This window comes from Raphanus sativus, chromosome 4 (genome assembly GCF_000801105.2).
Source record: "Raphanus sativus cultivar WK10039 chromosome 4, ASM80110v3, whole genome shotgun sequence".
Lineage (NCBI taxonomy): Eukaryota > Viridiplantae > Streptophyta > Magnoliopsida > Brassicales > Brassicaceae > Raphanus > Raphanus sativus.
Window position 1 is genome coordinate 37,629,186 of NC_079514.1, and position 17,247 is coordinate 37,646,432.

The 17,247-nt window shown below is 31.6% G+C and overlaps 3 protein-coding genes across 3 annotated transcripts; all 3 read left to right on the forward strand.

Annotated features, from left to right (window-relative positions):
• Positions 1 to 2,211: 2,211 nt before the first annotated feature.
• Positions 2,212 to 8,883, forward strand: LOC108854202 (UDP-glycosyltransferase 74D1). Its single transcript, XM_018627710.2, has 2 exons — positions 2,212 to 2,957; positions 8,070 to 8,883. Exons 1-2 carry the CDS (start codon positions 2,313 to 2,315, stop codon positions 8,793 to 8,795), a joined length of 1,371 nt encoding a protein of 456 aa, XP_018483212.1. The 5' UTR covers positions 2,212 to 2,312; the 3' UTR covers positions 8,796 to 8,883.
• Positions 8,884 to 10,089: 1,206 nt separating this feature from the next.
• On the forward strand, positions 10,090 to 12,222 carry LOC108854203 (probable E3 ubiquitin-protein ligase ARI11). The gene is made up of 2 exons (XM_018627711.2): positions 10,090 to 11,411; positions 11,734 to 12,222. Exons 1-2 carry the CDS (start codon positions 10,209 to 10,211, stop codon positions 12,076 to 12,078), a joined length of 1,548 nt encoding a protein of 515 aa, XP_018483213.1. The 5' UTR covers positions 10,090 to 10,208; the 3' UTR covers positions 12,079 to 12,222.
• Positions 12,223 to 14,614: 2,392 nt separating this feature from the next.
• On the forward strand, positions 14,615 to 16,564 carry LOC108854205 (probable E3 ubiquitin-protein ligase ARI9). The gene is given in 2 exon segments (XM_057008591.1): positions 14,615 to 15,805; positions 16,087 to 16,564. Coding segments are annotated over 2 exon segments (1,419 nt in total). The 5' UTR covers positions 14,615 to 14,731; the 3' UTR covers positions 16,432 to 16,564.
• The last annotated feature ends 683 nt before the right edge of the window (positions 16,565 to 17,247 follow it).

A 17,247-nucleotide genomic window follows, 5' to 3' on the forward strand; every position in this document is an offset into this window, starting at 1 on the left:
TTGAAAACATAAAGTATATAACCAAGTATTAATCAAATAAAATTCTTAATTTTATATAATTGAAAAGATAATATTAAGTGATTTTTAAGATTTATTTCTGTATAATAAATAATAAATATGTGTACAAAGAATTTTTTAAAAAACTATAATTAATATGTAAGAATTTTCAAACGAAATAAAATAATAATTTATTATCATAGTCTTTTAGTTAGTAACACATATATTAATGAGTAATTATAAAATATTTAGTAATTATGATTTAATATAATAAAACCCAAACACAAAAACGAATTTAAAATTTTGTAAAATCGGACAACTCACTAAAACTGATATAATACAAATCTTTTTAAAAATAAAAAGATCTCATATACATATTTTGTTATTATCCAAAAATATCTTTAAAAAAATATTAAACAATTATTTCTATATCTATATATATTATCATCTAAAAAGAATATCTTTCAATTATAAATAAAATTAGTTGCAAAAACATATAGTTCAAAATATTTCTACTATATATATGAAAGCTTTCAAGAAATTCGAAATAATAAATATATAAATAAATTTCATATATAAATAATTTGATATTCTGTAAAAAAACTTAAAGACTATAAACAATAACTTATCATGATATTTAGTTAGTAATTGTAAAATGATTAGGCCCGCTTGAACGGGCACAACACCTAGTATTAACCGAAATCAAAAAGCTAATTGTGTATATCAATTTTCTTTTTTTCGATATTATCAAATAAACTGAAAACTTACTTTTACGAATTAGGCATGATCACTAGTGTCTGGGAAAACTAATGTGGAATAAAAATCCACGTAATCAAATTTATTTACTTAACTTTTAATGAAACCGAAATCATAAAAGTTGAGAGGCAGCTCGGCCCTACATCCGAGGAGATGATTCGCTGAGGCTAGCTCGGCCTTATGTTCGAGTGGATGGCCCATTGGGAGGCTGCGCGGCCTTATGGACGAAGAGAAAGATCAAGTACGTATGCTTGGCTTTCAATCGGGCCCATAGTTTTGGAAGATTTAAACGGACTTTGAGTCATTTCCGGTTCCCTTTCTTACATAAGCAATTACATCAACCGATATAATTGAGTGCGTTTGCGGAAAGATGAGAAGGATATAAACTGGTATGTCATGTCACCTCGTCTCTCAATACAAACAACCATATTAACATTATTACTGTCGATCATACGGTAAATTGTTTGCGAGAAAGGGCAACTAGAGTTATTCATTTCGAAAGAATGCATGTATTAGGAACTACACACATCAGAAAAGATCAACATTAGCATGTTAGAGGATAAAGGGTTCATACATTCATCGACATTAGTTTCAAATTCATAATGAAGTTCGTTAACGATAATCGTGTGCTTTTTTTTATTGAATTATCATAATCGTGTGCTTTTCATTGTTATTGTTTGGTATTTTGGAAGCCCTTACAACCTAAACTTATTTGTTTTTTTAAATAAATTGTTCAGATCCATGTATTTTGTAAGTGTCTACGTGCAACTCGTTAAATCCATTCAATCATTCATTGCATAAGAATCTGGATGGACAGATATTGTGGGCAGTGATTGGTGTCAGGGTCCCTGTATTGATAGAGCATACCTAACAAATACAAAAGGTGTACGTGACATTGATAAAAATATTAAATACCATCACAAATCTAACCTAGCTGACATCCATATAATTCTCTTTTGTCGTTCTTACTTGTTTGTGCAAGATGACTCATGTGAGCCACACGATTGTCTGATTTCTCTTTCTGATTGTGTGAAAAGCTTAAATGTTGGTACTTTATTTTACGAAGATTAAAACGATTGTTAACACGATTTAGCATAAAATCTATACATTAAATATTATAATGAAGAATTATTGTTTAAAAATAATAGTAATTTTCCAAATGTAAATGCAGAATTATTATTTAAACATAATTGAAATTTTCCATACGTAATAAAACGGCATGTTCTTAATTTATATATCACATATTTACAACTAATACAGATTGTTATCCAAATATAAAATCTATTGTTAAAAAAAAAATCAAATATAAAATCACGAAAACCTGAAAATTAAAGACTAGGGACACATCATTTGTAAAAAAACTCAAGACACAATCTTATAGTCAGGTCATTTACCCACCAACCTCTCAATTGACTTGACTAATTTATAAAGGAATATATAGTAATCACATCTTCAACATAAAACATTGCATATATATATTAACTATTATGATCCCTCCCCACCACATATAGAAGAGATAGTGTAAAAAAAACATTATCAAAAACTTAGGGAAGAACAAGATGGGAGAAGAAGCGATAGCAAAAGTGTTAGTCTTCTCATTTCCGATCCAAGGCCACATTAACCCTCTCCTCCAGTTCTCAAAACGTTTAATCTCCAAAAACGTTGCCGTCACATTCCTCACCACTTCATCCACACACAACAACATCATCCGCCGTGCCACCGCCGGAGGAGCCACCGCTCTTCCGCTCTCTTTCGTCCCCCTCGACGACGGTTTCGAGGAAGGCCACCCGTCAACAGACTCATCTCCCGAGTACTTTGCAAAGTTGGAAGAAAACGTCTCTCGAAGCCTCTCTCAACTTATCTCCTCCATGGAACCTAAACCAAACGCTGTAGTTTACGACTCTTGTACGCCGTGGATCCTCGATGTCTGCCGGAAACATCCGGGGGTCGCTGCGGCGTCGTTTTTCACTCAGTGCTCCACCGTGAACGCGATTTACATCCATTTCTTGCGTGGAGAGTTTAAGGAGTTTCAAGACGACGTCGTCTTGCCTGCGATGCCTCCGTTGAAAGGTAGCGACCTGCCGGTGTTTCTGTACGACAATAATATATGCCGACCGTTGTTTGAGCTCATTAGTAGCCAGTTTGTGAATGTTGACGACATTGACTTCTTCTTGGTTAACTCTTTCGACGAACTCGAAGTTGAGGTAATTATTCTTCATCTTGGTCTTTTTCGTTGTTTGTTTTCATGTTTATTAGTATTAATTATCTTCAAAATGAAATCCAAATATAAATATTTTCACGTGTGATAGATATAATGGTGGATAGTGGATACTTTCCTAGCGAATTACATGAGTTAGGCCATATACAAAATTTAAACAAAGCAAGGGCAATATTCAAGTTGCAGATTTTTTTTCTTTTTCTTTTTGCTATAAATCTTGAAAAGGTTGCAGATTTCAATTAAAATTGAGGTAGTTTACAATATAACTCATCTAATTAATATATGGTTGTAGATTTAGGTTCGTGTACAAAATGAAATTTAACGATAGTTTTGTATATACCATTAAATAATAGGAAAAAGACAATAAGAAGAAAAAAAGTTTAATAGAAAATATTTTAGCAGAAAAAAAGGTTCATCATTTTTTTCAGACTACAAAAAGACATCTCTGAAACCGAAAGATATTAATTGGCGATCATCCCAAGGTGCAGATAATTTGTAACATGTCTGAGGTCATCTCGAAATGAGTCCTTTAAGGATGTGACTATCTGTATGTACTTAGGGCATTTCCTGACACTAAATTTATTGAAATTACACTCAATCTAATGTTTTATTGTCAAATTTTTGTCATTTTTAATTATAACACCAAATATTACATCAAAATAATGTTAAATATTATTTAGTATTTTTTTATCATATTTAGTATTTTTATTTTAATAATTTTTTATTTTAATAGTTTTTTATTTTTATTATTTGAAATTGATAAATAATTGTTATTTATCACAAATTGGTGTTATGTTTATTAAACTTTTGTAGATATATGTTTATAAATTTATTTACATTTATATATTTTAGTTTAACAATATTATACATGTATTTATTTTATACAAAATACTATATTAAAAATTACAAATTATTAATTATGAATGCACATAACAAAATAATATAATTATTTTTAATAAAATATGTATAAATTAGTAATACAGGTTTAACTTTATTCTACAATAAAAATATTTTTTTACAGTTTGGTGAATTTAATAGTATTAAATATAATTTAAATAAAGATTATAATAAATATTTTAAAATAAAATAAATGATAATAAACATTCAATGATTTTTATTTAAAAATAAAAATACTATGATATTTTTTATAACATAAAGAAAATGATAATAATAACTTAGTGATTTATTACTTTAAAATAAAATAAAAATAATTTAATTATGTAAAATAATACAGTATATTTATGTTTAGTTACAAATTTGAACTAATTAATAATAATAATTGAACTATATATATCATTCAGTGAAACATAATAAAATATGTATATTAAAAAATTGGTGTGATGAATAATGTTATAGTGTAACACTATTCCTCTACACCAAATTTGGTGGGATAATCTCATTTTTAGTGTTCCACTGAAATATGAAATTATACCAAATTTTTGTGTGTTTGGTGCCATTAGAGTTAGTTTTAATAGAGTAAAACTTTACTCTGAATTTGACTAGAGGTGGACAAGGGCAAAATATTACCATATTTTTAGTATTTATGATTTGTTTCGCATTTCACGGATATTTTACTTTTTATTTGATTTATTTTGAAAAAATACGGATACACAGTTTCCGAATTTTTTTCAATACAAGTAAATTTAGAAACTATTATACAAATTTTGTTTTATATTTTTAACATAATATAAAGATAACGTAAAATTAATACAATTTCTTATAAAACACATGTTTTAGAAAATTTTAATTTTTTATAAATATTTTATTTTATTTTCTTAATATAATATTTTATAAGTAAAATATATGTTAAAATTATAAAATTATAGATGTCTTTGTTCCATTTTTAACTAATACTGATTTTTAATATTTGCTTTACTTCAAAAACTTACGGATATCTAAATTTTTTTGATCAAAACAAAATAAATAACGAATCTAGTTAAATTTAAATTTAAAAGATAAAATGCTCCGTCCTGAATTTGACTATTACTCTCGTTCTAACATTTTTCACGTGAAATTGGAAAAAAAAAGATAAAAGTATATGGGTTTTGGTGAACCATCTCTCCATTAGAATGATGTGAAAACAAATAATCTATTTCTCCACTTTTTATTTTCTATTTTTATTTTCGCCCAATTAAATTATTTATCACCAATCATACCCTAAGATCATTTCAATGTTGTCGTTCAAATCAAAAATAAAAGATCATTTCAATATTATTATTATCATTTTAAAGAAAACAAATGATAAGAGAGTAAACTAAAATAAGAAAAAGGGTCCTATACATCACTGTATAATTTGTTCATAATATAACCTTATTTATTTTTAATTATGTGAGAAATATTAGTATTAAATATATTAAACTTTTTATTAATAGCAATTTTTTTTGAATTATACTTGTAGCAAATTCAAAAGATTTTTTTTTCAAAAAAAAAAAAAAGAAAGCATCTGCACTCGAGCTGTGTTCTTCAGTTCTTGTCCAATTGTGTGGGTTTTATCGTGGCAAATATGTAGCCAGAAAACATATATAGACGTGCCGTGCCATAGGCCATTTGATTATTGTAATATACATCTGAGTTTATGTGTCATGTCTTCCTCGCTAGTGGCTAGTGGGTAAAATTAATTTTCCGTATAAATGTTTACTAGCTGTAATAAAATACATTAAAAATAAATTTACAAATGTTTATTAGCTGTAAAGAATACATTTAATTATTCTCAGTTATGAATTTATGATTGTTGTTGTTCTTGCGGTATTATAGTATTGGTTTCCACGAGTAGATACTTTGACAAAGTATACTATTGCAGTTTTGTAAACTTGTTGTAGTTTTGTACCAAAATAGTTAGAGAGAAAAAATTCAAAAGCTAAAAAATATTTTGAATTAGTTTTGGATTCGGTCATACAACTATCTAACCTATTTCATTACTATAGATTATGAATGGGATATATATGCTCCATACTTGCATGTTAATTAGTTTTATCCCACCGTAAAACGTAAATTCTAGACTTTGGATTCTGTTTCTTTTTATTTTGAATTTCTAAACCAAAAAGATTTGATTCAGAGATCAAAACCATATATGATTCCTAGCAAACTTTTTTTTTTTTTATTAATCTGGGGATATCCCGGGCTTATGGAAGGGCCCAGACTAATCCCCAAAGGAAGGTGCAGCCTACGGATAGATCCTTTCTCCGGATATGCAAATGAGCCCTAAAATATAGGCCCATATCCGTGTTGGTGTCCAGAAATCATGACTTAGTTCCCTACAGCAAGGTTCGAACTCACAACCTGGGTGCAGGAAAGAACCCGTCCTTACTATTGGGCCATGATGTTCTGGACAAAAACAAACGTTTTACTCCAAGAACTTTTAGGTTTTGTCGAACCGGTTTGGTTTACACATTTTACCCAACTTCTTAAATTGTCTTTTTGGGGTATGAATATTTTGAAAATGAAATATAGGTCCCCTTATTTTTAGAAAACACAAAAGTTGATAACTTTAAAGAGTGTAACATATGGCTACGGCGTTAAGCTAACAAAACATACGTATTTGCCGTCATTAACACAAGCTAAATATTAAGCATAATTGTAAAATAAGCTAAACATAAGCAAAAAAAAATGTATCTTTTCTATTAAAAAGTACTATTTCTATCTGCCATAAAAAGTCATAATAGATCAATTTCATTAATTACATAATATAACATAATAATCAATAGATCAATTTTAACTACAAATTTGAATTTTACTTTTGGTTATAACAAAATGTGTTGAGAAAAATCTAAAAAAAAGTCCCACTAAACTTTTATTTTTTATATTAAATAATGCATTAATTAATCTTGTAATTAATAATACAATATTAATTAAATTTTATTATAAACAAAAAAAAGTTCTATGCTTTTTTATAAATTTATAATTATAGTATGTATTATATTAAATTAGAAGTATTATATTAACCTTTTTAAAATGATTTCATTTACATAAATTATCATTTTACCATTAAACAAGTGTTAACTACGTAATATTTTATACCAAAATAAAGTTATAAAATCATATGTTGAAGAAGATTCTTAATTTGATTATTTTAAATTATATATTAGTTGTACCAAACTCAAAAATGTAATAACATTTAATAAAAAGGTAAAACAAAAAAAATAAATCACTATATATTAATAAAGAAATAAAAATCTAAACAATATGATTTAATAGTTATACAAAACATAACACTAAAATATAAATCATATATTAAAAAAATTTACGATAATATCAAAATTTATAAAATGAAAAAACACATGCACGAATGTACGGGTTAAACTCTAGCATTGGTTTATTTGGAGTCGTAAATGAATCAGGCTTTTACTTTCAAATATAATTTCATTTAGATATATTTAACACTTTATTATGTGTTCTCATGTGATCTAGAAAATAAAATAATTCGAGAAGCATAATCATAAAAAAATATCATTCTTTTTCTTAATTATTCTTTTTTATTTCACAAATTTTCTTTTGGGTTAAACTATAGAAATGTGAACTTTTGAAGAAACCACACTATTATAATAAATAACGATAATATCAAAGTTTATAAAGTGAAAAAACACTTGCACGAATGTGCGGGGTAAACTCTAGTAGTATTTTATTTAGAGTCGTAAATGAATCAGGCTTATAGTTTCAAATATAATTTCATCTAGATATATGTAACACTTTATTATGTGTTCTCATGTGATCTAGAAAATAAAAATAATTCGAGAAGCATAAGCGTAAAAATTTGTCATTCTTTTTCATAATTATTCTTTTTACTTCACAACTTTTCTTTTGGATTAAACTATAGAAATGTGAATTTTGAAGAAACCGCACTATTATAATAAATATATAACACATATATGAGAACATAATCATTCAACAACGTGAAATTTATAAAATGACATGAGTTCTATTAGTAACTAAGATTTGTACCAAACCCGTTTCCAATCAAAGTTATATAGTAGAATATATGCATGGATGCAATTGTTTTGGTTTGATTATGAACTAATCTAGCAAGTGTATATGCAATCCAGCGATACTAACGTTTCTCTTATTGCATGTATTTACTGATATGATACCTCTTGTTTTCCAGGTGCTTGAATGGATGAAGAACCAATGGCCTGTCAAGAATATAGGACCAATGATTCCATCAATGTACTTAGACAAACGATTAGCAGGGGACAAAGACTATGGAATCAGTCTCTTCAATGCTCAAGTCAACGAATGCCTTGATTGGCTTGACTCAAAACCGTCTGGTTCAGTGATCTATGTCTCATTTGGAAGCTTAGCGGTTCTAAAAGAGGATCAAATGATTGAAGTTGCCGCCGGTCTAAAACAAACTGGCCATAATTTCTTATGGGTGGTTAGAGAAACAGAGACAAAGAAGCTCCCAAACAATTACATAGAGGAAATTGGTGAGAGAGGGCTGATAGTGAATTGGAGTCCTCAGCTACAGGTTCTTGAGCATCACTCGATTGGTTGTTTCATGACCCATTGTGGATGGAATTCAACTCTAGAAGCATTGAGCTTAGGAGTGGCTCTGATTGGAATGCCGGCTTATAGTGATCAGCCGACTAATGCTAAGTTTATAGAAGATGTGTGGAAGGTTGGAGTTAGGGTTAAGACAGATAAAGATGGGTTTGTCACGAAGGAAGAGATTGTGAGATGTGTTGGTGAAGTTATGGAGGAGACGTCGGAGAAAGGGAAAGAGATTAGAAAGAATGCTCTAAGATTAATGGAATTTGCAAAAGAAGCTTTGGCTGAAGGAGGAAACTCCGATAAGAATATTGATGAGTTTGTTGCTAAAATTGCTAGGTAAACTGATCGTAATAATGTGTGATGCTTAAAAATGTGTTTGTGGAGTTCCAGAAAACTAAGAATTTTATAATGTAACTGTGTGTTTGTTTCGGTGTTGGCTTTGGTATGGACAACGTGAAAAATATTTAAGCTAGATAAATTTCGGGGATTGGAAAAAATAGAGAAACCAAAAAGTTAAGTTTTGTGTTCTTATTTTTGGATATTTGTTTTCTTAGTAAATTCCATAAACATACCTATCACTAAAATATTTTAGAGTCCCAATATTTTATCATCAATTGAAAGAAAACTTACTTTTTAGAAATTAGAGATTTCACTAGTCTTTGCTAATATGAGCCATCTTTTTGCTTGGAAAACTAGGTGAGATAGTAGCAGTATTTTTTTTGTTACAAGCTTTTTAATCATATATGATACAAAGTATTGATGTGTTAAACTTATAATGGGTAAAATAGCCCATTATTTTACAAGTCCAATCTGGAAAGAATACCCATGGATTACCAAAATTACAATTAACTACCAGCGAAAGAGGAAAGGTTTGAAAGATGATTGATTCACATCTCTGTCATGCTCGTTGAAGAAGAAAAATTGAACAAGCTATTAAATTAATAATCTAGGTTGGTTCTTCTTTGCTAAATGAAAGTGAAGATTGGGATGTGGACTGTTATTAGCAGCTTGAATTCCTCTGATCTGGGAACTCCATTATCAGGTACTAAACGAAGGCACATTGAGTTTATAAAATGTACAAGTGTTTGAGTGCCAAAATTTTTATATTTGATCATTTTTTGATGTATCCATGGACCATCCACTTCAACTGAATTTGATTTGAAAAATCAAATCCATTCCAAAACATCACTTTTATTCTTATTTAATCTATTTCGTTAACCTCCGTTTATTTTATAAATAATAATAAAAAGTACTATATCTCAGTATAAGAAAATCTAATAGTTTCAAAACCATATCTTGAATATCATAGACTTCGGAGGTTAAATTATGTTTGATAACAACTACCAACGATTGACTAGTTAAAATCTGTATACCCAAAAATCCTCACAAAATTGCGGCATTTCCTTAAATATAGGATATTTTTCGATAGCTAAATCTCAAAAAGTGTTTGATTTTTAGGTACTTGTATATACGTTTCAGTTAAATGTGGCGAACGTCTATTGGTTCTGACATATGAGTTTCGTTCTTCAGACGTTACTCAAAGCTTTAAAGGGAACACGTGGACATAAGTGATTGGTTAACTATTTATACGACGTGGATACGGAAGCCTATATTAAACGAAATGACGAGAAGAGAGTTTGGTGGCCACAGAAAAAAGAGAGAGACAGAACTTTGTAGAGCGAAATCCTAGCTCCGAGCGAGAAGAAAAAGGGATTTAGTTTCGTATCTTCTTAGGGGTTTGCACCACTCGATCATGGATTATTCGGATGATGATGGCATGCTTGATAATGAATCAGGTGAAGATAATTTATACAGTGACAACATGGCCGACAGTGATTCTGGATTATTAGCCGAGGAAGAAAATGACAAGGATTCCACATCTCAGCTAGGTTACGTAGTTCTCAAGGAAGAAGACATTCATGAGCATCAAAGGACCCATATCGAACAAGTTTCTACGCTTCTCTCTATAAACCAAGTCGAAGCGATCGCTCTGCTTCTTCACTATCAGTGGAGTGTTAGTAAAGTTGAAGATGAATGGTTCACGGATGAAGACAAGGTCCGCAAAAGCGTCGGTTTATTGAAGGAGCCTGTTGTTGTTGCTTTTGATCTAAACGACAAAGTGAATATTGAATGTGGGATTTGCTTTGATTTGTATCTTCAGAAGGAAATCGCAACGGTTTCTTGTGGTCATCCTTATTGCAAGACTTGCTGGACCGGTTACATCACTTCGAAAATCAACGATGGTCCTGGATGCTTAACGGTTCAATGTCCTGAGCCTTCTTGTTCTGCTGTGGTTGGTCAAGATATGATCAATAGTCTTATAACGAAGGAAGAAGATAAGGAAAAGTTCTACCGGTACTTTCTTAGGTCTTATGTAGAATCGAGCCGTAAAAAGGTCAAATGGTGCCCTTCACCGGGATGCGAATACGCTGTAGATTTTGGAGGTGAAAGTGAAAACTATGATGTCTCTTGTTTGTGTTCCTATGACTTTTGCTGGAACTGTTGTGAAGAAGCTCACCGCCCCGTGGATTGCGGTACGGTGGCGAAGTGGATATTCAAGAACAATGATGAATCCGAGAACACGACTTGGATACTTGCCAATACAAAGCCTTGTCCTAACTGCAAACGTCAGATCGAGAAGAACCAGGGATGCAACCATATGAGCTGCTCTATTTGCAAACATCAATTTTGTTGGGCTTGTCTTGGTCCATGGAATAATCACACGTATTGCCACAACTTTAAGGGTGATAGTGAGAGTGAAGTTAAGCGAAAAAGGGCGAAAAAGGCAATCGATAGATACATGCATTATTACGAAAGATGGGTAAGCAATCAATCTTCGAGGGTAATGGCTATGGCAGATTTGAAGAAATTACAATCGGTGCAGCTTAAAAACATGAATGCCAAATATGACATACCGGAAACTCAGCTCCAGTTCACCTTAGAGGCATGGCTTCAGGTTAGTGGATACATATATTTAAATAACTAAGACTTTGGCAACATTTAACTGAAGACAAGTTATGTAGAATGGAAGGTTGGGAGAGAATAACATCGGAAAGTAGATTAACGTCGGCTTCAAAAATGCATATTTCGAAAACTTTAATTGTTGCAACCGATGAGCATAAAACATTATTTAACTTAAAGCGTGTGAATGGTAAAGAAAATTGCAACCACTCTACCGTTATATATAAGAGTTAGTAATGAGACTCTAAGTGGGACTTTGTATTATAACATTTTTCTCAAAAGCAAATCTATGTATCGTGCTGATCTTGCGTTTGTAGATCATCGAATGCAGAAGGGTCTTGAAATGGACATATGCATATGGATACTACCTTCCTGAGCAGGAGAGTACCAAGAAACGATTTTTCGAGTATTTACAAGGAGAAGCTGAAGTTGGTCTGGAGAGGCTACATGATTGTGCAGAGTTGGAGTTTAAACAGCTCGTCAAGGAAACTGAAGATTTCTCTAAAAATTTCGAAAATTTCAGGTGGAAGTTAATTCGTTTGACTAAAGTAACCAAAACCTATTTCGAAAATCTTGTGAAAGCTTTGGCGAATGGTCTTGCTGATGTGGAAGACAATGACACCAAATCAGCAAAAGGGTCTAAAAGACAAAAGTTGGTATAAAATGGTATGAAGAAGATCCAAGTAGCTGAGATCTCTTGGTTTCAAGTACTATCTGTGCTTTATGTTTTTTTTAATGGCAAGGATTTAGAATCTGTGACTTTTTAAACCTTATTTCCTAATAATTATTTAGCATAATGGAATTTGCACTCCTTTTTACTTATGAAGCCTGATCTTGCTTTGGCAAAAATTCAGAGAACATTAAAATTGGTTTTTTGCTCTATCTGACGGGTTTGATAGTTTCTCTCGTCCAGAGTTTGAGATTCCTTTTTCAAGCTAGCCCTCTCCTCCTCTCGTTGAGGATGCACATCTAGGCTTCTCAAGTCCTCTTGCTCAGGTTTGGTATATGGTAAATGTATTTTCTCTGCCGGTTTAACTTTTTCATCATCCATTCATAAGTTGTTTTACTTTAGTCTGGTCACTCCACCACTTTTTTTTCTAGCTCTTTGAAACTCATATTATAGAATAACGTGCAAAAACATGTTTTATCAACACACAATGATTCACTGCTTTCAGCATCTTTGAGCGTCAAGGTAAAAACATTTTCAGTCCCAATCTCTGTCCAGATAATAGATTAGAAACTCAATAGAAGATATGATCACAGAAAAAATTGAAGAAAACAAGAAACATGTGGAATGCCTAGGCCTGGGCGTTCGGGTACCCGTTGGCATTCGGATCGGGTTCTCGGATTCTCAGGTTTTCGGGTTTACGCTCTTAGGTCCCATAGTAAAATTTCATTAGTACGGATCGGGTTCGGATAATAACATTTCGGGTTAGGTTAAAAATTATATTGCGTCCTAAAATCCATAAATTAACCATATATCATTCGGATTCGGGTTATATCGGTTCGGATATAACAAAAAAAAAACAAAAACGTAAAGAAAAACGTAAAGAAAAACAACTAAATTAATAAAAATTAATCTATCACACATAAAATTGTTAAAATAACAATAAAATGTTAAATCAAGTATGAAAACAAACATTATTTGTAAACAATATACATTATAGAGAATAGACTTGCTATTCCAATGAACAAATTATAAACTAATTATTTATAACTAATTGTGTACTTAAAACATTTTTAATATTGTTAATATTTATTATTATATATCATATTACCACGAATATTAAATTTAATAACTAAAATACTTATATATATATATATATTTCAAAATATTTATATTAACTATTAGTTTCGGGTTTTTGGGTTACCCGTTCGGGTTTGGTTAATAACATTTCGGGTTCGGATACTTTTTATACCACCCTACAAAACCCGTTCAGGTATTTTTACATTTCGGGTCGGATAACGGGTCAGATTTTTCGGTTCGGGTTCGGTTTGGATTTCGGGTTCCGGATTTTATGCCCAGGCCAAGGAATGCTTTTATTCTTTTTAAACTAAATTCTGACCTTCTTCTAGTTGCACCTGATAAAACAAAAGTCAGATAACTGATGAGATGCTGAAGATAGCTGATGAGATGCTGAAGAAGAGAATGAAGTCAAAGGCGACTGGTTTTAGAGAAGAAATGAGGAAGAAGAATGAGTCTAATTTGAAAGCCTCCATATACAAATTAGAGATCTTTTTTTTATGCTTAAACAAATTAGAGATCTTCTCACTAAACAAAACCCTTTATGGCTTTATCTTAATAATTTTAAAGTCTCCATATGAATTAGAGGTTTAGAACTAAACAAAAATTCCTTTTTACTATCAATACATCATCATATATTATAACACCATAAACAGAGTCGTCCCAGGACATGTTTTCTCCACAAGACAATCCGCTGCTTTAGTACCGCTTCTTCACACACATTTAAACTCTATAGATGTAAACTTAGATTGTTTGCAAATATATTGGATTACCAGACCCGAAACTACATAGTTTTATGTCAAGCATTACTCTGTTATGTTCCATCTAACTTTTTGTTTGGCTAACAATATTTGGTGGATTTGTTATCGTTTTTCATAGATTAATTTTAGTACTAATTAAACTACTTCGCTCAGTCCAAAATATATACTTTTACTTTTGACAAAAATTAACATGGTCTCTCAATCAGATCTGCTGATCCAATGTATAGTTTATCGCCAGTTGTTGAATTAGACTTAACTCCTTAGAGCAAATACTTTTAATATTAATGAGAAGATTAATAAAAGTGTTCCAAAAAAAAAGTTTTCCAAAAAAAGAGAAGATTAATTAAAAAAAAATCCTAGAGAGCAGATACTACTTCTTGATATTAATGAGAAAACATTAATAAAAATCTATGTTTAGAACAAAATCTACGGTTTTTGAACAAAATCTTGAAAATCTTTGATACTTATTAAAATTATTCTAATTAATAACAATGGCCAGTGTCTTATTTGAAAATACCAATTTCTTTCTTCTTGTATACGTTTCAGTTTCAGAGTTTTCCTTTTTTAGTCGTTACTTAAACTTAATGCGTCCCACGTGTTGAAAACTCATTGGTTAAGTATTATACGACGTGGATACGGAATCTTATAAAACGAGATGAAGAGAGAACTCGCAAGCCCACCACCAAAAGAAAAGTTCTCAAGACTGACTGAAACCCTAATCACGAGACAGAAGAACAGGGTTTTGGGTTTTGTCTGCTTCCTGTATAAATTTCAAAATCATTTTAGGGGCTACTGTCTCTTGATCGGATCATGGATTATTCGGATGATGATTGCATGCTCGATACTGAATCAGGTCGTGAAGATAATTTATACAGTGAGGACGGTGATCATGGATTCGCCGAGGAAGAAATGGACAACGATTCTGCATCTCACCTAAGTTACGTTGTGCTCAAGGAAGAATGATTTACAGATGAAGAGAGAGTCCGTAAAGCCGTCGGTATATTGAAGGAGCCTGTCGTTGTTGATCTTAATCACAGAGAAGTCGCGAATATTATATGTGGAATTTGCTTTGAGTCCTATCTTCAAAAGGACATTGCAACGGTGTCTTGTGGTCATCCTTATTGCATGACTTGTTGGACCGGCTACATCACTGCAAAAATCACAGGTGGTCCTGCTTGTTTGGCGGTTAAATGTCCTCAGCCTTCTTGTTCTGCCGTGGTTGGCCAAGATATGATCGATAAGTTCATATCTAATGAAGAGGATAAGGAGAAGTATTATAGATATTTCTTTAGGTCTTATGTTGAAGCCAGCGGAAAAAAGATCAAATGGTGTCCATCACCGGGATGCGAATACGCGGTTGATTTTGGAAGTGGAAGTGAAAACTACGATGTTTCTTGTTTGTGTTCTTACGACTTTTGTTGGAACTGTAGCGAAGATGCTCACCGTCCTGTGGATTGCCAGACGGTGTCGAAATGGATATTCAAGAACAATGAAGAATCCGAGAACACGAATTGGATACTTGCGAATACGAAGCCTTGTCCCAAATGCAAACGTCAGATCGAGAAGAACCTGGGATGCAGCCATATGACATGCGTAGCGCCTTGCAATTTTGAGTTTTGTTGGATCTGTCTTCGTGCATATCCCTGTGGTGGGGATTGCAACAAGTTTAAGGGTGGTGATGAGGCTGAAAACAAGAGAGAAATGGCGGGAGCTGCCTTGGATAGATACATGCACTATTATGAAAGATGGGCAAGCAATGAATCGTCAAGACTAACGGCTAAGAGAGATTTGGAGAAGTTGCAATCGGTGCAACTTAAGCAGCTTAGTGACAAACAGAAAACACCAGAAACTCAGCTTCAATTCATTGTAGATGCATGGCTTCAGGTTAGTAGATATATACATAACTAAATAACTAAGACTAATTTTATAACTTGGTGTAGAAATTGTATATTTGTTTTCCTTTATCTTTATGCAGAATGGAATATGGAAATGTTATAGGTTAACTGAAAACTAGACCATAACCACGGTTTCACAATTATATTTTTCATGATAATTCTTGTGGAATCGATGAATAGAAAGCTTAATTTCTCTAAAAGTGTGATTAGTAAAAGCTTGCAATCATTTTCATTTGGGAGGTTTTCATGTGACTCATTTTACGATTGCAGATCATCGAATGTAGGAGGGTATTGAAATGGACATTTGCATATGGATACTACCTTCCTCAACATGAACATGCCAAGAAACAATTTTTCGAGTATTTGCAAGGGGAAGCTCAAGTTGGTTTGGAGAGGCTTCATCATTGTGCAGAAGTGGAGTTTAAACAGTTTGTCAGCGAAATCCAAGATCCGTCTAAAGATTTTGATTTTTTCCGCAGGAAATTGACTGGTCTAACTACAGTAACCAAAACCTACTTCGAAAATCTGGTGAAAGCTTTGGAGAATGGTCTTGCTGATGTAGAGCACAATGAAAGCACAATAACAACAGACTCTATGACTTCCACCACAAGATAAAAGTTTGTGAACATGGTCTAAGGAAGATGCAAGTTGTAACTGAGGTTTCTCAGCTTCAGTTTTATGTTTTTTGTGCAAAGCACCTTAGAGTTTGTGATATTGTTTACATTATACCCTAATTGTTGCCACCTCATTGCCTTCTGCTCCATCAATTTTGGGTGAACCAAAACCAATGCCGTTTCTTACAAAAATTATCTAGGCCAGTAGATGTTTCCTCCTTTCAATATTTGTCAATGAAATTTATATTAACCTTCGGCTAGAAAATCTGTAAACAGAACAATATGGAGTGTTTTCTTACCAATCAAACGTCTAGACGGAACAGCAAAACTATATAGATGGAAACGTAAGAGTTTTATTGGAACTGAGAGAACTCAATGCTCCATATAAAAACTAAACATTAGCACCTCTATCCCTATAGTATTTTTATTACAGTATATAATCAAAACAATATGATATTTTTCTTTAGTTTAATTTTATTTTCTAACTTTAATATTACAAAATAAAAATGGATCAATTAAGAAAATGACACATTGTAGTAGCATGGCATGCATTTCTTGAATTCTAAAATTCGATCCATTTGCTATGCAAAACTAAATCATATTATTTCTGGACACCAACATAGATATGGACCCATGATTATATATCATTTGTATATTTAGAGATAAAGTTTACATGTGGTTACATCCCTTTTTCGAGATTAGTCTGTGCTCTTCCATAATCCCGAAATATTTCCAGGTTATTTAAAAAAATCACCTTTTTTATCTTATGTTTCATCTTATATTTTATTTTCACTAACAGTTTTAAGCTGAAATACTA

Excerpts from the sequence above, each read along its gene's own strand:
- LOC108854202 (XM_018627710.2), top strand. The coding sequence starts at position 2,313 with ATGGGAGAAGAAGCGATAGCAAAAGTGTTAGTCTTCTCATTTCCGATC. Across the intron at positions 2,958-8,069 it reads TCGACGAACTCGAAGTTGAG|GTGCTTGAATGGATGAAGAA; the intron begins GTAATTATTCTT and ends CTTGTTTTCCAG.
- LOC108854203 (XM_018627711.2), top strand. The coding sequence starts at position 10,209 with ATGGATTATTCGGATGATGATGGCATGCTTGATAATGAATCAGGTGAA. Across the intron at positions 11,412-11,733 it reads CCTTAGAGGCATGGCTTCAG|ATCATCGAATGCAGAAGGGT; the intron begins GTTAGTGGATAC and ends TTGCGTTTGTAG.